The 21,809-nt window shown below is 64.6% G+C and overlaps 2 protein-coding genes across 4 annotated transcripts in view; one reads left to right on the top strand and one right to left on the bottom strand.

The window, feature by feature from the left end:
* The window catches only part of TTYH3 (tweety family member 3), a 30,803-nt gene extending 26,750 nt beyond the window's left edge, over positions 1-4,053 (top strand). For both annotated transcript variants that reach the window (XM_045543015.1, XM_045543016.1), the window contains one exon: positions 1,108-4,053. Coding sequence is in view for 1 of the 2 variants with exons in the window: in XM_045543016.1 (XP_045398972.1) it covers positions 1,108-1,182 (75 nt within the window). In the remaining variant the exon portion in view is untranslated. The remainder of the gene's footprint in view (positions 1-1,107) is intronic.
* Positions 4,054-10,456: 6,403 nt separating this feature from the next.
* On the bottom strand, positions 10,457-18,971 carry LFNG (LFNG O-fucosylpeptide 3-beta-N-acetylglucosaminyltransferase). Of its 2 annotated transcripts, none has more exons than XM_045543012.1 (8): positions 18,478-18,971; positions 14,068-14,116; positions 13,506-13,605; positions 13,265-13,418; positions 13,028-13,113; positions 12,522-12,687; positions 12,000-12,085; positions 10,457-11,805 (listed from the first exon to the last, which is right to left on the bottom strand). In XM_045543012.1, the coding sequence occupies exons 1-8, from the start codon at positions 18,901-18,903 to the stop codon at positions 11,739-11,741; spliced, it is 1,134 nt and encodes a 377-aa protein (XP_045398968.1). In that variant the 5' UTR covers positions 18,904-18,971; the 3' UTR covers positions 10,457-11,738. The 2 variants fall into 2 exon arrangements, with proteins under 2 accessions (XP_045398968.1, XP_045398969.1); XM_045543013.1 differs by having other exon boundaries at positions 13,268-13,418.
* Positions 18,972-21,809: the final 2,838 nt, after the last annotated feature.

The raw sequence follows: 21,809 nt of genomic DNA, 5'->3' as shown, positions 1-21,809 counted from the left end.
AAGCCCGGCCCTTGAGGTGCGGCCTCGTATTGGCCCTTCCCCACCCCGTGCCCCTGCCCCGCTGCATGTCCCTGGAATGACATGGCTCCTGGGGCCACTGCTCCTCCTTCCCGCCGCTCCTCACAGCCGCCCGGCAGGCTGCTCACATCCTGTGTCCCAGGAGGGCTCTCAGGGGCCCAGGGAGCATCGTCCCTTGGGATCTGAGGACTCTGGGGAAGGGCCTGGGGCCCCTGGGGTTCTGGAGCCCATCTGGGGTACGTGGGCCAGCCTGCCCGGCCCCTTACCCTGGTGGCCCTTGGCACATGCCTTGGCCTTTGCCCACCATGGGCATGTGGGCCTGAGTACACACCTCGTCCACGTGTGTTGCTCTGTGAGCGCGTACCCACATGTACACCCGTGCACGCACTCGCACACACACGTGCACTGCTCGACGTGGTGAGGGTGGTCAGGTGTGCGGCCATCTACAGAGCCGGGTGCATGAGGCTGCCCCTCCAGCTGCCTCTGTCCGAGTCTGGGCCCTGGGAGGATCCTGCAGCTCAGTCTCCTGGGAGTGAGGGACAGGGCACACACCGCCTGCTCATCCCTGCACCGCGCTCCAGCCAGGGGCCCTGTGTGGCTTCTGGGGGTGACCGGGCAGAGCAGCTAGGAGGGAAGGCTAGGGTGCCCCCACACTGGGGCCTCCTACTCCTGTGGGCTCGGCCCCTGGGGCCTGTGGCCTGGCTTCAGGAGGACCCTGCATGGCACAGGAGTGGCCTTTGTGTCCTGGGCATGGGGTGCAGATAGGGTCTTTGAGCTCTGGCCGAGGGAGTAGCAGAGCTCTGCCTGGCCCGAGGCCCAAATGCCACCAATGTGGGCGTGGGGGGCCAAATGTGCCCCCTAATGGGGGAGGAGGCAGGTCTCAGGGCAGGCTTATGTGCCCTGGGGGCCGCTGCCGTCCTCAGCCCCAGCCGGCCCTCCCAGAGCCCCCTCCCCATGGGGTTTGTCAGCCAGGCCTTGTGCTGTCACATTCTGTCCCCAGGGTTGGCTCTGGCTCCCGGAGCCAGGCCCAGCTGAGGAGGCCCCGGCATGCCCAGCGCCCTCTGACCAGCACCCCCTGTCTCCCTGCAGTACACCTCCAGCATGAGAGCCAAATACCTCGCCACGAGCCAGCCTCGCCCCGACTCCAGCGGCAGCGGGCACTAGACCGCGCTCCAGGCAGCCACCCTCCCCACGTGCCAATCGCCCCCTCCCCGTGCCAGCACTGCCGCTTCCACCCAGGGCCATCCCCGGATCTCCGCGTGCCACGCCAGGCCCGCCTCGGACAGGCGCATCTGCAGGCCGCTTGCCCCTCCTCTCCCCTGCCCGCAGGGGCACAGTTGAGAATCGGGGGCACTGGACCCGTGCCCGCAACTTGAGTCACACACCTGAACGCTGCTGCCCTGCCCCTGCCCTGCACGGCCACCCTCTGCCCCTGGATTCGCCGAGCCCACTCTGGGCAGGTGCTTGTGCCGTGAAACGATTGTTCCCTCTGCCGCCGATGCCGCTCTCACCCCCCCGCCCCTGCCGGCACCCTGGTCTGTGCTGTCCCTGCTGGGCCCCTTCCCTCCTGCAGCTCCGACGCCACCTGCCCAGGTGCTTCTGTGGACCCCTTCTTAGTTCACAGGCATGGCAGGAGCCCTCTGTGCTGGGCATCCCCTGGCCACCAAGGGACAGGGCACACACCACCTGCTCGTTCCCACACCGCAGACCTCACCGCCCCTACGCACCCGTCTCTCTGCAGTGTCAGTGGTCCCCTCGCCCATGTGGCCCAGCTGACCACAGCTCGCCTCTCCCGCCAGCTGCCAAGCCTCTCGGGGCCCTCTGCCTCCTGCCGCCTCTCTCTCCCTCAGCGCCTGCCCTGCGGAGGCGCCAGCCCTCCCACCTCCCAGTGCTGGCCTCCTACTTGGTGCCAAACCCCCTCCCCCAACCCCAGAGACTGGGCAGCTTCATCTGGTTCGTTTTTTTGCACTAACCACATTTGTCATCTCCAGGGCAGGCCAGGGCTGCGGTCTGAGGGGACCACTGGCCCCTTCCCTCCCTTCTTGGTTCTGTTTCCATCCACGACAGGTGCACAGTCCCCGGAGCCCGGCCTCAGGGGCTGGACCCGAGCTGGCTGGGAGTGTGCCCTCAGCCCCTGCCACCCTCCCAGGACTAACCACTAACCTCACTCCCAGCTCCATGGGCGCCTCTGGCCAAGAGCCAACGAGTGTGACCCCAAGTCCAAGCTGGAGCTGAAGCCCAGCACAGCTGGCCAGGAGCCGGGGCTGGGGTAGCTGTTTCTTCGTGGGGTGCTGCTGGGGAGGGGCCTTAGACCAACAGGTGCCCCAGAGGGCCAGAGACCCCTCCCTGGGCAGCTGCGGTGCCAGGAGGGCTGCGTCCTTGGCAATGAATATCCCACAGGCTGTGGACTGGGGTCACTGCAGCCTCTATCTCCCACCTGTGAAGCGGGAACAAGGCTTCCCTAAGGTGCTTTTGGCTCTAGTGTACGATGTTTGCTTCCTGCCGTGGAGGGTAGAACCACTCCCCAAATCAGGACCGGGACGTTCTGCCCCTTCCAGCCCTGGCCCTGGCCCAGATGGCGGGGCCGAATGCGTGTGCCAAGGCCAGGGGCAGCCAGAGGGCCGCTGGACAGCCACGCGCAGGGGTCGAGGCCGGGCCCCGCGGGGAAGGGGGCAGGCAGCCCCAGCAGTTTACAGACACGTGGTTCTCCCTCCCAGAGCAGCAGGGCAGCTCCCTGTACCAGAAATGTCCTCATCCCTCCCTGGGCCAGCTCCCCCTGCCCCTCGTCCGTGACCCCTCTTCCTTTGTCCTGGTGTCTGGGACCAAAAGCGGGAGGGAGCCAGTGGGCCAGGGGCCCCAAGCCTGGGCATCTGAGCCCCCCGGGCATGACCAAACCTCGTGGAGGAGGCTGCTCCAGGCCCTGCCAGGGCCGTCGTTCTGAGCCACATGGGGCGCGGCCGACCCGCCCAGGCTTTCCTCTGGGTGCGACCCGCCCTGGGAGCTGCCCTGACTGCGGATCAGGAGGGGCACTGGCACCCCTGCCTGGGTGCCCGCCGAGCGCCGGTGACTGCTCAGAAGCACAAATGCTGCCCGCGGCCGAGAGGCTGCCGCAAGGTGAATGTACATAGCATGAGAGGCGGGCGCTGCCCGGACGTGGCTGTGACCCCGTGCTGTCTTGGGACTCCCGACTGTCGTGTGCGTGCGTGCCCCGTCTGTGACTTTTTACTCACCGAGGTTGAAGACAGGAAAAGGGAAAATCAAAAGGGGTTCAAACCCCACCTCAGTAGTGGCGGGGAGCGGCTCCTGCCGGCGGTTTTCTTTCTGTCCTGAGTGCCGCGTTCCCAACCCCCCATCCCAGCAACCTCTCCACACCCACCGGGGGGCGTCAGGCCAGGGCCACCCGCCCGTCGCCGGCCCCACGCTCACCCGCACCAGTGGGCCTTGCCCGCCCAGGCCCTGCAGCATGGGAGTGGGGCAGGGAGGCCCGGACCAGCTGGTGGGCTCCCCGGTGCCCGCTCCCCTGCCCCCCTGCGGGTCTGGGAAGAGGAAGGGCCTGGCTGGGAGCCCCTGACCCTTTCCCTGCCGCGCCTACCCACCCATTTCACTATGCAATCCAGTTCCAAGCACCGTCCCCTCCTGCCCCAGGGCCTTCTGTGGGGGTCCCTGGTCTGGCCATAACGGTTGTGTGCCGCACCACTTCCCATTTGTTCCATATTATATATATATAAATTTCTCCGCTCATTCCTCCCCGGCCCCGGCATCTCCCCACCCCTCACCCAGCGGACTTGACAGCGGGGCAGCGCTGAGGCCTGAACCATTTTTGCATTTTCCCCTCCAGCCTCCGTAGGTCCATGGCTGTACGTACTGTCGCTGTGTTTTCGTTTTTGTTTTTTAGAACGGAGTTTGGGGGTTGATTTTTATTTCTTTGGGGGCTTTATTTTTCTTGGCAAATACTAAAAATCTCGTCAATGTAATTTCTGTGGTTTCTATTCAGCTTGGGTTTCATGTTTTAAAATAAACAGGTTTTGAAAAACAGGCCCCTCTTTTCCTGCGCTGTTTCGGCTCCCGCCTGGGCGCCTCCGCGGAATCCTCCGCGCGGCGCGGGGCGGGGCGGAGGGGCGGGGCCTCGCGGGCCGGGGCGGGGCCTGGGCTGCGGCGCGGGGTCCGGCCCCGGGGTTTGGGGCGGCGCGCTGATCCGCACGAGCCCGCTGTAGAAGCTTCGCTCTGCGGTCGGGACGTGAGTGCAGAGGAGAGGGAGGAGCCGGGGCGGGGGCGGCCAGAGGCCAGGTCGGAGTCCCCACTCCAGCCACTCCCCTTCCCTCCAGACGCCGCACCAGGGTGGGGGAGGCCCTCTCCGTCTGTCCCGGAGAGCTCCGGCTCGGGAAGATGAAGCCATCCCTACACACACACCCCTGCAGGTAACGCCACTCACCACACAGGCGCCTTTACGACCTCTGAAGTCGGGAGTGGGGGTGGGAGGCCCCTGTTGACCAGCGAAGCATTCTCCCCCAAGCCTGGGTGCACAAGCCCAGAACACAAGTGGGCAAGAGACCTGCCAGGCCCAGCATAAGTCCCGGGACTCTCTGTGGCTCTCAGCTTCCGGGGCACGTGTGGGCCCGGGGGCGGGGGCGGGGCAGAGCTCCTGTCACCTGCCCCAGCACACACCAGCAGCCTTGTACAGCGCCTTCTGATTTAACTGCTGATTTAGCTGCTCTGGGAAGGGACCAGGACAGGTGAGCCCTGAAGGAGAGCCGCTGAGCTCCCAAGGGTGGCGACCTTTGAGGCTTCCAAGGTGTCATGTGACAAGGACAGTGAACTGGGGACGTTTGGGCCTGGCCTAGGAGCCCAAAAAGGCAAGAGAGTCCCAGGCTTGGAGTGAGAGCCTGGGGCCTCAAGGGAAAGACCCCAGGCCCACCCCTCCCCTCTCAGACTCAGTCGCTGTGTCAGTATCAGGGACACCCTGTTCCTAACGGGGTGGCATACCATCCATTCGTGTGCCCAGTGGGTGTGTTTAAGCCCAGGCACTGTTCTAGGTGCTGGAGTGCAGCCACAGATGGGACACAGAGCTCTGCCTTGGGAAGCCCGTGCTCCAGTGGGAGGACGTGAGAAGGTGGCAGGTGCTGCAGAAAGGGGACCAGGGCAAAGGGCTTGGAAGGGCGGGGCCTGGTGAGGGCCAGGTGCAATTTTCAGCAGTCAGGAGAAGTCTCCCTGAACGACTGGCGGCCAAGGAGAGACTGCGGGAGGTCGGGAAGCATGTGAGGTCCCCACTGATGCTGTGACAAATCACTGCACACACAGTGGGCGCAACACACATTTATGTTCTTACAGTTCTGTGGGGCAAAGTCTCCCTGGGCTAAAGTCAGGGTGTTGGCAGGGCGGCGTGCCTCCCTCGGGCTCTGGGGACAGAGTCCAGGAAGAGCCTATGTCCTCGCCTTTCCAGCTTTGGGAGGCCACCCACATTCCTTGGCTCCTGCCCCCCCCCAGCTCCAAAGTCAGCAGCAGCACCCTCAGAGCTCGCTCCGACCCCAACTCCTCCACCTCCCTCTCATGAGGTCCTTTGTGATGATACTGGATAATTTGGAATAATCTTTCCATCTCAAGATCTCTAATGAACCCATATCTGCAAAGTCTCTTTTGCCATGTAAAGTGACATGGCCACAGGTCTGGGAATTAGGACAGGGACATCTTTGAGAGCCATTATTCTGCCTACCATGGGAAGCTAGTCCTGTGGCTATCTGAGGAAAAGAGGGTTCCAGGCAGAGAGAACAGCACGTGCAAAGGCCCTGAGGCAGATATATGCCTGGTGTGTTCAAGCAAGGGGGTGAGGGTCACACAGGGCTGTGGGCACCGTAAGGATTCTGACATTTATCCTGAGGGAGGGGGGAACCCGGAAGCCGGGGGGGGGGGGGCTCTGAGCAGTGTCACATGACCTAACATTCATTTAAACATGATCACCCTGGCTGCTGAATTGGAAAGAGGGCAGGGCCCTCGTGAGAAACCAGTTAGAAGGCAACGGCAGGCGAGAGCTGATGGCAGCCGGGCTGGGGTGGAGCAGTGATGGGACAAGGTCGGGTTCTGGAAGGTAACAGCAACACCGCCTCCTCCAGACTGGGCATGGTGTGGGTTGGGGCTGAGCAGTTGGGGGAATGGTATTGCTATAAATTGAGATGGGATAGTTGGGAGAGTGCAGGTTTGGGGCGGGGGTGGTCAGAAGGCCAGTTTTGGACGTGGTGAGCCTCAGGTGCCTTTCAGCCATCGCAGGGTGTGGGGAGGTGATGGGGCGTGCAAGTTTAGGTTCTGGGGAGAGTGCTGGGCTGGAGACAGGTCTCGCTCGGTCGCCCGGGCTGGAGTGCAGGGGCGTGATCATGGCTCACTGCAGCCTCGGGCCTCTGGCCTCAAGCAGTCCTCCTGCCTCAGCCTCCTGAGTGGCTGAGATTATAGGTGTGAGCTGCTGCACCCAGCAGTATGGTGTTTAAAGCCGCTAGCCTGGGTGAGATCACTCACAGAGTGGGTGTCAAAAAGAAGACAGGAGGACCTAGGACTGGGTGGGGCCCAGTGTTCAGGGTCTGGCACAAGAGGGCTGAGGAGGGGAGGGGAACATAACAGCGAAGGGAAGAGCCCTGGGGAGTGGGCGTCCTGGAAGTCACGTGAAGTCTCGGTGACGACAAATGCCTAGAAAGCCTAGCAGTCGGTCCAGGACAGCGCGGGGCAGGAGGGATCGGCACAGTAAAAATGAAGGCCTCTGGGGAGCTCAGCTGCAAAGCAGAAAAACAGGGCGACGGCTGGAGGCGGCGTGGTCCAGAGAAGCGGGGCTGTGTGTGCGTGTGCTCAAGTGTGCACACGTGCGTGTGTGTTAGGCTGGTGGGCAGCAGAGAGAGGGGAAGGGATGCGGGGAGGAGAGAGGAGAGTTGATGGTGGGGCTGGGGCCCCGGGCACGGTGGAGGGTTGGCCGCAGCAGGAGCTGGGGGGATGGGATGAGGGGCTGGGTCCCGGAGGGTCTCATGAACTAGGAAGCCAGGTTGTTGGCACATTGTGAGGCTGGGCAGGAGGGGTGAGCTGCAGGTGACGGATGTGGGACTCCCCGAGAGCCCCCTGAGGCCCGTGGTCCGGAACTCAAAGTGAGACTGGGGGTGGGGTGGGGGCGTGTGAGGCCGGCTTTCTCTGGCTGTGCTCCGGTGTCGGTCGCTGCAGAGCAGGCAGAAGGCGGGTGTAACCAGATCACGGTCACAGCTTGACCAAGAGAGAATGTTAAAGGTGAGACCAAGCCCATGAGATTCCAGCCAGGTGAGGACAGCCCAGGCGGGGGACTTGGGGGGGGTGAGGGTCAGGACGTAGGAGGGGTGAGGGCAGGGTGTTTGCAGGGAATGCCGAGGTCACCAAGGATGGACCCAGGAGCAGTGAGGGAGAGGATGCCTGGGAGCCGGAGCAGAAATCTTGCTGGGACAGGGGACTGCGGGTGCCCAGCAGGGGGCGCTGGGGGAGGGGGGAGGAGGAAGAGGAAGAGAACAGTTGGCTCCTCCCACCCCAGAGCTCCCCAGTGCCCAGGGGCTGCTGTGGGGCCCGGCCGCGACCGGGGTGTCAGAGCAGGAGGGGTGCTGCGACGCCGCACTCCCAGGCCGGGCGCAGGCAGGGGCCGCGGGGGGCCCGGGCTTCCTTCCGCAGGAAGCTGACTCGAGCTCCACGCGGTATCACCCACGTTGCAGGAATCAGACTTCAGTCCTGACGTCACAGGCACAGGGCTGCAGAAGACCCTTCCCGAGACCATTTGGGGCTGCACCCCCAGATCCGGCGAGGGTGCCAGGAAAGGTGGGACTTGGAAGGGGAGAGAAACCACCGCTGTGGCCACCAGCCGGCGCCCGAGGACTGTGTGGGCCGTGCATGGAGCAGAAGTGGGTCCCAGAAGCCTAGGCAGTGGGGGCAGCACAGATGTGAGCCCCCAAATTCTGCGTGGCAATGTCGTCTGGGCAGCCTCCAGGCTGCAGCCTCCCCGCCCTTGGGTCCCTCTAGTCATGCACCGACTGCCTTCTTGTGTGTCCAACCTGGGCTCTGAGAGTGGGGCTGGGGAGGGCAGACGGCCCAGGTGGCAGCAGAACTCGCCCATGACGGGTCTGGCCCCGGCCCTTGCCTCCCCTCTGACCCCAGGCCCAGCACCAGAGCCTGTGTGGAAAGCTCTGGTTGCCTGCCGGTGTGCGCGTGGGGAGGGGGGATCATGGAGACCCACCGCAATGCTCATCCTACCTCCCAGCCTCCCCACTGGTCCCCTCTCTGCACCTGTGCCCAGGCTGGCCCCGGGATGCCCCTCCAGTTGAGGTGCCTCACCCAGGAAGCCTGCCCTGAGGACCTCAGAGGGGAAGTTCCTTTAAACCGAGGGAGGAGGGGACCCGCCCTAGCAGCCCTCTCCCCACCTGGTCAGCCTCTGCCCTGGCTGGGGCTGAGGCCGCCACCCTCGCTGCCCACCCAGCAGCCTCAACAGCTGCAGTTTTACTTGTGAGTTTCAAAGGCTCCACAAATGAGTGGCAGTTTGTCGGGGCGCCTGGCTGGACCAGACTCGGGGACGTGGAGCCCCCGGGGCCATTGAGGGCCATTTCTGATCAGCCCTTAGTCTGGTGTGTGGGTTGGGGGGGACGATGACGCTGTCAGTGGGTGGGGCACAGCTGTCCCCAGAACGTGCCTGGGGGAGAAATGAGTTCACCTCTCCTGCCTGAGTGACTCACCCTCTGGATGGGGGGGGGCTTCCTCCTACCCCCGAAGGCAGCGGGTGGAAGTGATCAGGCTGCCTGTTCCCCTAAGATCCTCCTGGACCATTTCCCCTTCTTGGGGAGAGAAACTTCCCTCCCTCAGCTTGGCGGAGGAGAGGGCCAGGTGCTGCCCTAACCCTAACCCACCCAGGACCGCCCAGGCCCAGAGCATTTTGTCCCCAGTCCTCAGATGGCAGCTGAGGCTTCCTGCCAGCTCCTCTGTACCCGCTCAGCAAGCCACCGCCCCGCTCCCCTCCTACTGGGACTTGTGAACAAGCTGTGGTGACCTGTGATGCTGTGGTGACCAATGGACTGCACCTGCCCCAGTAGCGGCCACACAGCTGTGCCTGCAGGGACTGTCCCCACCACTGGGACAGCCAGGCCTCAGCCCAGGGCCCCTCCAGCTCTGTCGGGAGGTGATGCTAGCCATAGGGGACGGCATGGGGGCCAGGGCAGAAGGCACCAAGCCTCTGACTCACGCGGGCAGGAAGGAGGCCCACAGCCTCTGCTCGCAGCCGGTTCCACTGTGACCCCACCCCCAGCAGTTTCAGCTCCCCCGCCCAGAAGCTGGGCCCTGCACCACCCCGAGTGGTCAGCACGTGGTGGGTGCTGAGGGAGGACAGCAGCCGAGTCGGGGGTGCCCCCTAGATGGGAGTCAGGCCAGGAGAGGTGAGGGTCCCTTGTCCCTCCCACCGCCCCAGTCATGGCCTCAACCCCCCGCCCCACCGTAAGCTGCTCTGCTGACTCAGGCCTGTCCAAGGCTAAGCCGGGACCAGGCCCTGCCAGCCACCCCCAAGGCCAGGGCGGCCACCAGCTAGGGCTGTGAGGAAGGGGCCCTCCTCAGCCATGTGGGTGCTGAGCGCGTGGGCGCAGGCCAGGCTGAGCTGGCACAGGAGGGGCTGGGCTCCGGTTTGGAGAAGAGGAAGTGAGGCCCTGGGGCTGCCGGGAAGGGAACCCCTGCTGGGGGCCGCCTCTGCCCTCGCCTACTCAGTCTACCCGCAAAGGCTGGACTTGAGGAAGAAAAGGTCAGACTCTTCGCCCAGCCTCCTGGGACCCACTGAGGTGGGGGCTGGGGCCGCAGCCAGCTGCGCACTGCCCACCTCGCAGGAGCCCCCTCCCATGAGCTGAGTCAGGGTGTCAAGACCTTTCAGGGAAGGGGGTGGAGGGCAGCGTGACCAGCACATGGGGGACGGGACCCACAGCCCACCCGGCCTCTGAGTCTGAGCTCCTCCAGCCCAGCTGCCTGTGGGCAGCATCTGCTCTGAGCCTCAGTTTCCCCATCTGCAAAATGAGACAAGGCTGTGGACTCTGAGGGCTCGTGACAGGGATGGAGCTGGGTAAGGAGGTCCCAGGCAGCTGCCATAGTTACTGACCCTCCTGCCGGGGCTGGACTTGCGGGCCGGGCTGCAGCTCCAGAGCCTGGGTGCTGCTCCCCGGCCTGGAACATAGCCCCCAGCAGCCCCCACTTGTTCCCTGGGAGGCACAGTGCCCGCCTGCCCTAGGGCTGGCACCAGCCATAGCCATTCTGACACCGTTTCCTTCCTCAATAGTTGGCTTGGAGAGTTTTCTACCCACCTACGCCACAAGGTGCACGCAAGGCTGAGCCTCTCCCTCACCTGTGTGCCCCGGAGCCCCTGGAGCCGCCTCCAATGGACCTGGGGCTCAGGCCCCACTTCCAGCCAAGACCAGGACTGCCCAGGTCGCTGCACAGAGCACCTTTATTCACAGCAAAGGACGTCACCATAGCAACAACACTTCAATTCCCTGAGAACATTCCCTTACCACTGGCTTTCCTAGCTATGCCTTTGCAAAGAGAGAAACAGAACACAAAACGCCCCCGACGAGACAGGGGAGCCGAGCTGGGCCCGGCGGGGATGGCGGCTGCGAGGGGCAGGGCGGGAGATTCCAGATACTGGAACATAAATACATAGAGCGTCACACACGGCCACTTCAGCTTTGACAACAAAGACCATCCCAAGTTTGGCTTCTGCTTTTTCTGATCCACAGAAAAGATAAAATAAGACCCTCCCCCACCCCCTGAAAACACAAAAACACCCTACTTTTTACCCACCCCCTTGCAAAAAAAAAAGGCACAGTAAAAAATTACTGTCACAATATTTACAGACACACCCACTGTGGGCGACGTTCTCTCTACTTTGGAGAGGAGATAAAATGCTCGGCTCTGACTCACCCGATGCTGGGGAGACAAAGGGAAGACCCTCCTAGGAAGGCTGAGAGGGGAGCCACTGGTCACCAAGCTGGACGGCCACCAGGGGCTTCATGGGGTGGCCCCGGGAACCAGGGACTGGGCAGTGTCTGCTGTTCCTGAGCCACTGTGCCCAGGCCAGAGCTTAGCAGGGCGGGGGCAGGGAAGACCCTCCTAGGAAGGCTGAGAGGGGAGCCACTGGTCACCAAGCTGGACGGCCACCAGGGGCTTCATGGGGTGGCCCCGGGAACCAGGGACTGGGCAGTGTCTGCTGTTCCTGAGCCACTGTGCCCAGGCCAGAGCTTAGCAGGGCGGGGGCTGGGACCACTCACCCCAAAACCAGCCTCCCCTGTGCTGAGCACGGCGCAGCTGTGCTGGGGGCTCCGGGCAGGGGCCAGGCTCCCAGGCACACAGCCTGTGCTCAGCAGGGAGAGAAAGGCACCCACGTGTCCCTGCAGGGTAGCCCAGCACTCCAGGCTGCAAAAAGATCCAAAAATACTAACAGAACTGCCCTCAGAGTCACTTCCAACATCCAAATCCTCTGAAGCCCACAGAGCCTCAGAGCACAGGGACACAGACAAGTGGCACTTCTGCTGGCCCCTGCAGAGCAGAACTGACCAGCAGTCTGCTACACAGGCGGGCACACGATACACATACACGCACGTGCAGGCACAGCCCTGGGAGAGCCTCGAATGCCGAGGCAAGGGCGGCACGACGGGGTCCCTGGGCCCTTTGGATACCAGGGGCACCCAGGGATGGGGTCTCAGCTATGGCTGCTAGAAGATGGCAGTGCGGGGACACCAGGGTGTGTCCGGGTACAGGTGGCAGTGGATGGAGCGGAACCTGTAGGGACAGAGTGGGGGGCTGGTCTGTGTGGGGTGGGGTATACAGCACCTGTCTATAGGCCCCACCCCACTCTGAGCAAGCAGGACTCCGGGGTCACCTCTACATAGTCCTGCTGCTCAGGACACCCAGCCCCAGTCCTGCCCACCCCCCAGGAACCTTCACAAGCCCCTGTCTTGCCTCAGTTTCCTCACCTGGATGGGTCAGCCTCCACCGAGAAGGGCCCCTTCATGTGGACAGCGTTCCGCTTGTTTTCAAACATGCCATAGCTCAGGGTCACCTGTGGGGAGAGGAATGGAGTGATGCCGGGAGGGGCCCCAGTGTCCCCGGGCTGTGTCCAAACCTGGCCACATGGCCCTGAATGAGGTGACAGCCCTGCCTTGCCCTCCCCTCAGACCTAGAGAGACACCTGCTCTGCACACCCAGGAATAAAAGTCCGACACGGTGGCGACAGTTCGGGCTGGTCGAGTCGCCACTTGTGCACAGGAGAATCTCTACTAATTCTAGAAAAGACCCGAGAAGCCCAGGGTAGGTGCGTCACACTTCAGAGGAACAAGGGGAGGACAGACGGCATGCTGGGGCCGGTGGCCACACTGCTGGGGGAGGCAGGTACCCAATGGCCACTGACGGTGGGGTCTCCCCGGCCACCCCAAGTGGTCCCTGCCAGTCCCTTGCCACTCACATCCGAGTCCAGGCCGGGCCCCGGGGTGGCGTACCTGCTCATGGAGCTTGGAGGCAGGCACCTGCTGGAGGTTCTCCAGGTGGGAGTGGAAGAGGCCGCTGCGGATGAGGGGCACGCCCAGCAGGGCCTCCACGATGTAGCCGATGGTGCAGTCGTCGGGGAGCCGGATCCGCTCAGCCGTGCTCATGAAGTGGCCCCCGCTGCGGGAGGGAAGGTCCCGGACAGTGAGCGGAGGCAGGCCCCACCAGGCATCCCATACGGGAGAAGGCGCTGGCCCAGAGAGGAGGTGGCCGTGCCCCAGGGGCAGGGTGCCTGCAGCAGCATGCTCCTCTGCACCGCCAGGGCTCGAGGGCACTGAGTGGGGTGCCAGGTGGCTGCCCCTGAAACCCAGAGGGCAGGAAGGGGAAGGCAGGCAGGAGGGGCCAGCACCTCGCAGGAGGCTGGGGGCCAAGCCAAGCCAGGCCCCCACAGTGGCGGAACCTTGGGCCCTGGGGCAACCTGGCTGGCCGGTCGTCGGCCTCACCTGTGCAGGGCACTCACCTGGCCCACGGGCTCATCTTCAGGGCCAGCCCACGGCTGATGCAGAAGCCAGCCCCACCCGTGGCAAACCAGAAGTGGACAGGACGCTGAGGGAGGGGAGATGTCGTGAGAGGGGGAGACTGGGACCCCCCCCACCACATCCAGGCCACAGGGCTGCCTTCAGCCCCTCCCACTCTGCGCCTGGGTGTGTGTGTGTGTGACACAGGGCAGGGAGGGCAGGGGAGGGCGGGCACTCACCACCTTGTTCTCGCTGACCCGCTCGGTGGCCTGGATGGGCCGGTCCAGGCTGGGTTTGCCGATGTAGACGTCCTGTGTGTGCGGGTAGCTAGCCAGCAGCCGCAGCAGGGCCCGCAGGTTGACGTAATTGTCGTCGTCCACGTGGCAGAACCACCTGAGGGCAGGGCCATGGGGAGGGCATGAGGGGGTGCAGGGGCTGCCAGGGCAGGAGCGTGGAGGGATCTCCGGGGGCCACACTCACTTCCTCCCCGACTCGATGAAGTGGTCGTATTCCACGGCCATCTTGCAGGACAAGGCCTGGCGGCTGTGGGCGGCTGAGCAGTTCGTGTTGACCACGTTGCCTGGGGGCAGGGGAGGGGCTCTAAGTGGGTCTGAGCTGGCTCAGAGCGGGCCGGCCTGGGGACACAGCAGGACCCCAGCGGCTCAAGAAAAGCCCCCAGGGTTCAAGCCTGGCCTGCAGTGGCCTTACCCCCGCTACGCAAGGGCCCAGGCCAGCTGACCCTCCCCCAGCCCAGCCCCCTCCCAGGCGCCCCGCCCTGGCCCATTCACACAGCTTTTTCCCAGCACTCGCCACCTGTTGCTGCCGCTGGGGCTCAAAGGGACCCCGGGCCTGAATGGGCCTCATTTGCATGAGAATTGGGGGGCCTGGAGTGGTGGGGCGGGGCGTTGAGCAAACCTGTTGAGTAAACTGCCCTCCCAGGCCGGCTGCCCACGACCCCTCTGCCCCCAATGGGGGGAGGGGCAGAGGGAGGGTTTCGCTGGGATTGAGGCCGCGCCCCTCCCGCCCCAAGTCCAGGGCTCACCCGTGTGCCTGGCCAGGGCTTCGTCATCCCCGTCCGTGAAGATGAACGTCTGGAAGGAGAAAAGCGGCCCTGAACAGGCAGCTGTGTCCCCACGGAAGGACGAGGGGACAGGGCCAGGAACCCTGCAGTTTCCGCAGCTGGAGTTCACGCACCTACTCCCCACCCTTCTCCGGGCCTCGGTCTCCCCACGTGCAGAGCAGGCCGGGCTGGAGGCGCATGCAGAACTCGCTTTCAGGAGGTGGGGCCTCCCTCCCAACCTCGACAGCTGGGCCCAAGGTCACCCAGGCACGAGCCAGGTGGGGTGCCCCACCCACCCACCAGGTAACCGATTCCGGCCTGCCCTGTGCACCTGGCAAGACACACACCCTTATTGACACAGCGCCCAGCCTGCCACTTGGAGGCTGCGGGAGGGGGCGGGACGGGTTGGGGGACAGGCGGAGGAGTTCGGCTTTGGTAAGCCAAGTCTCAATCACTCGGGTCGGGGACAAAGGCCTCTGCTGGGCGGCTGCCAAGCCCTGGCGGACAAAGGGCCCGGAGAGAGGATGAATCACCAGGCATTGTCTGCCAGCTTTGTCCTGGGCCGCTTGGAGAGGGGCGCGGGGCTGGCCTTAACTCGGCCGAGTTAAGCGGGAGTGGCCGCGCTGCCATTACCATACAGCTGGCTTGGTTAACTGGGCCGGGTTGGGCACGAGGTCCCTCGGGCAGGGTGCAGCCACCAGCTCTGCAGCCCTCCAGCCTGGGCCTCTACGCCAGACCCCGGCCCCCGCTGTGTGGCCAGCCAGGCACGTTACCCTCTCTGAGCCAAAGCAGCCTGAAGTCACCTAGCTGATGGTCAGCCGGGTTGTGGCAGGAAACTGCAGGTGTCCCCAGCCCACGGATCAGGGCCCCTGGCACCCACGCAGCCCAGGCCCCTCCTGCTGCTCCAGCAAGAAAACCTGGTCGCAGACGGGCCTTGCCCAGGGCCACGGCACAGGGCAAGGCTCCACCTGTGCCAGCAAGAGGCCACCCCCTGCCAGGATAGCTCTGCGGAAGAGGAGGGGGCCGACGGGGCGGGGACAGGAGCCGCTGGCGCCCGCCTGGGCCTGTCGGCACATGGGGAGGAATGTTCCTTCCTCTGCCTGGCCCGCCCAGCGCGTGCCGCCCAGTGCACCCTGGCATGGCTGAGTGCAGAGCCTGGGGCGGGTGGGGGATGCTCTGAGCAAAAGCAGCAGGGCACCCACCGACACCCACCCGGCCTCAGTTTCCTTCCATGTTCAAATAGGTCCAACGGAGGCTCCAGCATGTGCAGGCCTGGAGCACAGTGCATACCCAGGGGCCGGGGAAACCCACCCCAGCCCAGGAGGGGTCCCACCCTCACCTGGGCAGCCTCAGCCCTGGGCACAGTCTCGGGTGAGGCCATGAGCTGGGGATCATAGGCCCAGAGCTAGGGGGTGGCAGGCTCCCTCTGCACCTTCTCTGCACACACCCCTCCTGCAGAGCCCAGCAGACACCCCAGGGCAGCCGCACGCACAGACTCGCACCCAGCCCCCCTGCCCGCTCCCCGAATCTCAGCCCAGGAATGCCGTGGGAGGCAGAGGGCCGGCCCGTGCAGACGCTCCGCTGCTGCCGCTGTATTAAAAGGAAAATGCTTTCTTAATGAGATCAAGGGAGGCCTGTTCTCCCGCGCTTTGGTGTGCCCTAAAAACCCAGCCCCGGGCTACAGATTAAAGTCACCTTTGTTCAGCTTGGGGAGCAGGGAGGCCTCCAGGAAAACAGCATCTGAGAGGGCGGGACTGTGGGGATGCCAGGCCCTGTCTCTCCATAACAGAGCAACCAGGAGAGGAGGGCAAAGGGGCTACCCCACCATGGGCCTCACCCACTCTAAGAGTCTCAGTTTCCTGCTCTGTAAAATGGGCATAACGGAGTTCACCTGCGTGGAGAGCAAAGTGGAGACAGATTCTCTTCTTTTCTCTCTCTAGCGGCCTTCAGGGGCGGGCACCATTACCATCCAAGGTACAAGAAGTGGGGAAACTGAGGCCCAGAGAGGTGCAGTCATCAGCCCTTGGTCATACTCTGGAGCTGAGGTGGTGCTAGACCAGCCGAGCCCCAGCTTGTTAAGGACCCAAACCCCCAGCGCCCCCCAACTTCCCTGCCGGCTGGAGGAGGAAGAGCAGGGCAGCAGGGTGGACGAGGGCGGGGGTGGGGGGACACCCACAGGAAGCGGCATTGTTCCTGGAGCCGCGATTCAAAGAAACACAGGATGCCAAGTTCTCCCCCCACAATTGTGGCTGCTGTGGTGGCAGCCGCTCCAGCCTGGCCCGCTCTTGGGAGGGGCGGGGGAGGCACATGTGGGCCAAAGGCCAGGCTCTTCATCCTGGACGCCCCTGTGGCCAGCCCTCCCCCCACCCCCCACTCCAATTGCTGGAAGCTTCTTGCTCAACCCCATGCTGTGCTCTCAATGATGGGATTGCCCTTTCTGGGCAATGTTTTTACTCTCAGTCTAGCTCAAATGGCACCTCCTCCAGGAAGTCTTCCCTCCCGCCCACTCGCATGTGGTCAGATGCCCACTCTGGGCTCACATACCCTCTCTGGGTTTTCCCCTGCACAGCCCTGACCTCGCATCTCCCCCAGCAGACCAGCCTGAGTCACCCTGCACCCCAACTTCCTTTGCGGGGAGTTCCAAGGACCCCTTGTCCACAGCACCCCACAAGAGGAGCTCCAGCTTGCTATGCACATGTGACTGATGCTGGGGGAAGATCAAACCTCTCTTGGGTGGGGTGAGCTGGAAAAGGAAAATCTGTGACCCTTCAAAAGGGGCTTCAGGGCCCAGACAGAGGAGCAATGGCCTCCATCTCCTCTCCGAGTGCCTGTTGGGCTCACGCCTTTGCCGCCAGGTTTTGCCAGGCCTCTCTTATAGTACGCTATTGGAAGGGCCATGTTTCCCCCATTTCAGAAATGAGGAGACTGAGGGTCAGAGAAGCCCTAGGTCTTGCCCAAGATCACCCAGCCCAGCTGGGACTGCTACCCGAGACCCCTGACTATATATATCCCCTTTGCTGGAAAAAGGTCCAAAATTCCATGATGCGAGGAGCTCAGAGCTGATGGCAGCCCAGAGTGGGCTGAATGATGCCCAAAGTCACACAGCAGGAAGGCTGAGTGCTGGGGGGAGAGGGGGCTGGCTCATGGCTGGTGCCCCACAAGGGCTGTCAGTCAGGGATGTTGGGGGGGCCACAGGCCCTCTCATCGCCAGGCAACCTGAGTGGTCAGCGCGCCAGCCGCGGTTCCCATGGAGCACATAGCTGCACACAAGAGGCCCGACGCCTTTCTCGGCTGGAGAAAGGGGCTTTGTTACCTTGCCCAAGGGGCCGGCGTGAGAGCCGCCCGGCGCTGGGAATCCTAACGGCCCAGCAGCCAAACAAAACCCACGGCCCCCGCCGCCCCCTCCTGCCGGCCCGCTGAGCCCCTGGGAAAGGGACGCTGTGTTCCCAGGAGGCTGCCATGGGGTTCCCAGGGCCCCCTCCCCATGCCAGGACCAGACAGGACCCTGACCTCCATGAGGCCCTGCTCCCAACCTCTGCCTTGCCCCAAATGGGCTCAGACAGGCCAGAGGCCCTGGGTCCCTGGGGTCTGAACAGGGAGGAAGGGGCGCAGGGTCTTCTCCGAGACCCCCCTCACACCAACTGCCCCTGCATCTCCCAGCCTGGAGATGCCCAGCCCCCCACACACACTGCACACAGCCCATACTCTGTCCCCATCCCGCCCCAACTCAACCGTCCTGATGTAGCCTCAAGGGAAATTTTCAAAGTGGGGTGTGTCTTTATTATGCGCTTGCAAGAAGCTGATGCTCAAATGGGCCGTACAGAGCACAAGCTTCCAGGCCTCAGAGACGCTTGCGCTGTGGGGGAGGGGGTCTCCACACAGACCCCAAAACCCAGGCTCTTTCTTCTGAGATGTCCTCCCTCGGGCCCACCAACCAGCAATGGCCAGTCCCCCATACCGGAGCAAACTGGGATGAGGTTGGGGACTGGCCCAGGGGTCTTAACCCTTCACATCACCTCTAAGGGAAGAGCCTTCCTCCCCAGATGGGGGTCTGAGCCCAGGGTGGATGCTCCATGACGGGCCCAAGCAGGTTTGGGGACAGTAATGCCCTATTAATGCGCTCCAGTGTTTGCGGGCAAGAAGCATTGCAGGGCACCAACACCAAGCCCTAAAGACTGGTGCGGGTCACTGCAGCCATCCGGGGCTCTGGGGCTTGCCTGATGGTGGGGTCCCTCGGACACTTACACAAAAGTGTGGGGAGAGTGGCTTTGCGCCCCAGAGAGCCCCAGCAGCTGGACAGGGATGCAGCCTGGCCCCCAAGGGTCGCTGCCACCAGCTGGACAAGACGGTGTGTCCCCACCCCACCCACCCGCCCAGGCCGCCGGGGCTCACCATCTCCTTGTGGCGCGAGATCCAGGTCTCCAGCAACAAGTCGAGACGCGCGCGGTGAAACTTTTTGGTAGTCTTGACCGCAATGAAGACGTCACGGGGCGCGAGCGGCTCGGCCGGGGGCCGCGGGTGGCCATCGGCGGGGCGGGAGGCGACCCCGGGTGGCGGGGCCGCGTCTCTGCGCGCGCGGGTCAGCAGGCTGAAGTACTGGGACAGGCTGTGCACCTCGCGGGCCAGCGCTCCGGGCGCCGCCGCCGCCCCCAGCCCGGGCACCGGGGCCGCCCCCGCGGGGCCAGCCAGGCTGCGCAGCGCGCGCCGGCCGCGCTCAGGCAGCTGGGGCGGCGGCGGGTCGGCGGTGAGCACCAGTAGGCAGGCGAGCAGCGCGCCCGCCAGCGCCAACAGCAGGCGCCGGCCGCAGCGCTTGAGCATGGTGGGAAGGCGGCAGCGCGGAGCGCCCGGTGCGCCCTGCCCAGCACCCGCGCCCAGGCCCGCGCTCCGCGGCGCCGTCCAGCTGTGCGCCACCGGCGCCCGGCCCTCTTAAACCTCCCCGCCCCGGCCCCGCCCCCGCGCGCTCACTGGCTCCCGGGCCCGGGGCGGGGCCTCGCGCGGGGAGCCCCTCGGGGCTCGCCGACCCACGTGGGGCCGCGGCGGGGGGCTGGGAACCGCCTGGCGGGCGCTGCAGAACGACCCCGCCCCCGCGCACGTGCACACCCCGCCCCGCCCGGGTCACCCCTGGGGGCCGCCGGGGCCGTCGGGCTGTGGGCCGGGCCTTTGCCCGTGTCCCCGAAGGGGAAACCCGGGCTGGCCAGCGCCGGCCGGGGATGCACCGGGCGTCCGGCACGCGGAGGGGCGCGCCCTCGGCGCTCTGGACTGGGGTCCTGGGACCTGGGACCGGGCTCAGGCGCACCGCAGGGGACACCCCTACTTCCTGGCTGTGGACTTCCCCTCCCAGCGCCCGGCCCCTTCCCCTCGGGAGGGGGCAGGCAGGCACACTGGGTCGGCGCCCGGGTCGTCCCGAGCGCCCGGCTCAGGACAGCCGTTATTGATACGGACCGGGAGTTTGGCCACCTGTGCCACAGGTGGGGACACAATGCTCTAGCGAGAAAGCGCCTGTACCAAATTCCACCCCTTTCCTCCGGGCTAATTATCTCGAGTCCCGCCCCTGCGTCGGCAGGTTGGTCCCCCAAAATCCTCAGGCGCCCCAGGGCGAGGAGAAGGCAAGGCCGCCTGTTCCCTCACAGGATGAAAGGCCGCCTTCTGGCCCATTTGGTCCCTCCGCGCTTGGCCCAGATGTGGCCCAGCTGTGCGCCCTCCCCGCCCCGCCTCCCCGGCACTCGGGCCCCATCCTCCGGCCCTTCCCACGGGCCCGGCCGGCCCCCCGCACGAGCGGGGGCGGCAGGAATGCGCGCCTGCAGCCGGGGTGAGGGGCTAGGGGCCCGGAAGTGGCCAAGGGTCCCTCGGAACAGGGTGCCAGCCCCTAGCCTTGCATCTTCCGGAAGCGTGGGGAGGGCGGCTCTGCGCTCGGCTGCGCTTCCTTCCCGTCCAGCCTCAGCTCCCGCGTCCCCTGCTAAGGAGATCCTTTGCGACCACCACGCCTAACCTGGCTCCCCCTGGGCTCTGCCCACCGGCCCGTTATCTTCACACCTGAAAAGGCATTCTTAGTTATTTACATGCCACTTTGTTGCGCCTCCCCCTCCTTCTGCCTGAACGTCAACCACAGGACAGCAGCCACCTCCTGTAATCCTGACCTGGACAAGTCTTCGAACAGAGTATGCTCTATAAAGATTTATTGAACGAACGTCTGGCCCCACCGCCAGACCCTGACAAGGGGGCTGTGGCCCATTTGCTCTTATGGCCCTGGGGGCCCCACCCTAGTCTCTCTGCCATGGGCGGGGTGGGGGATGGGGGTTCCCAGGCCTCTTCCTGCCCGCCCCAGGTAATTAGGAAGCACCACCTCGGGCAGGCAGATGCCTGAGCAGATGGTGCTGGCTATGTCCAAGTGACAAGTCTCCCATGGCGTCACCTCCTGCCATAAACCCCTCCCCCATCAGCCACAGCCTAGCCCTGGAGCCTCCAGGCAGCTTGGGGAGGCTTGGGGTGGGCAGGAGAGAGAAGAGCCCAGTGGCTGGGTTGGCTGCCCCCAAGCAGCTGAGCCCCAGCCTCAGGCCTGAAGGGTCTCCATGTCCCCTCACCCCGTGTCCTTCACTGTCCCCCCACCAACTCCTGCCTACCCATGTCTGGGCTGTTTTGAGACCGAGCCCCTTCAGTGCCGGCGTCTCTCCTCTGGACCATGTGGGCAGCCTCCTCCGGGTCTCCCTGTCCCCAGCCTACCTACTCTATTTATTCTCCACGCAGCAACCAGGCAACTCCGAGCATAACCGCACCCCCCACACACACGAAGCACAGAATCCTCCATAGCTCCCCACTGCCTGCAAGTCCAAGTCCCGGCTTGGTGCCCACGCGCCTCGTGACCTAGTCCTGGCCCATGGCTTGCTGCTGCCTGCAAGCCTCCTCATTCCCCAGCAGCCCAAGAGTGCCCAAGCCCCCGAGTCTTCGTGTCGGCTGTGCCCTGCACCTGGAGCTCGTCTCTGGCATCCTTAGTGGGCAGGTGCTGAGCGTCTGGCAAGAGCAGTGAGCAGCCAGCCACCTTTCTCCCACCTGGCAAGGCCCCAACCCCTGCCGCTGCCCTGGGCCCTCCTGCTGCCCGGCCCACCTGGCCGCGGTACCTTTGACCGCAGGCGGTTGAAGTGGTGTGCCCATTGTACAGACAGCAAGCCGAGGCTCAGAGGGGACCACCGCACCGTGCTAAGGGGCAGCCGTGCAGAAGGCAGTGCCCAGCCTGGCAGGGGCACATGCACGGAGCTGGGGGCAGGGACGGGGGAGTTCCTGCATCTCTCTGTGGCCAGGCTTGGTGGAGTGGTGGGCCCGGCTGCGGCTGCCTGTCTGGGAACTGCAGGACAAGGCCTTATAGCATTCTTGTGGGGGCCGCTGGCTTTGGCAAGAGTGAATCAATTTCTTTGCTGTCAGGAGAATGGAATTTCGTGGTGACTCCTTGAGGTCTGAAAACTGTAGGGGGGTGGCCGGTCTAGCCGCCCCCACCCCCTTCCCCTAGGAGGCTCAGCTTTAGCCTGAGGCACTCCCCTCCCCCTCCCAGACCCTTGGGCTCCCTCCAGGGACCCAACAGGGCCAAACTGCTCAGGACAGGAAATGGGGAGCTGGGGAGGGGCTGGAAAGGGCTGACCAGGTTGCCCGGGAAGCCGCTTGGGGCCTTAGGGTCCTCCGGAGGAGGCTAGGGATACAGGCTTGCCCCAGGGCCCAGCCAGACTGCCTGCCTT

Source organism: Lemur catta, chromosome 2 (assembly GCF_020740605.2).
Source record: "Lemur catta isolate mLemCat1 chromosome 2, mLemCat1.pri, whole genome shotgun sequence".
Taxonomy (NCBI): domain Eukaryota; kingdom Metazoa; phylum Chordata; class Mammalia; order Primates; family Lemuridae; genus Lemur; species Lemur catta.
This window is presented reverse-complemented; position numbering and strand designations above follow the sequence as displayed.

Bases quoted from the DNA above. Each gene is read 5' to 3' on its own strand.
- LFNG (XM_045543012.1), bottom strand. From the start codon at position 18,903: ATGCTCAAGCGCTGCGGCCGGCGCCTGCTGTTGGCGCTGGCGGGCGCG. The intron at 13,606-14,067 runs GTGAGCCCTGGA...CCCTGCCCCCAG, and splicing joins AGCCCTGGCCAGGCACACGG to GCAACGTGGTCAACACGAAC. The intron at 12,086-12,521 runs GTACGCCACCCC...CTCTCCCCACAG, and splicing joins CCTCCAAGCTCCATGAGCAG to GTGACCCTGAGCTATGGCAT.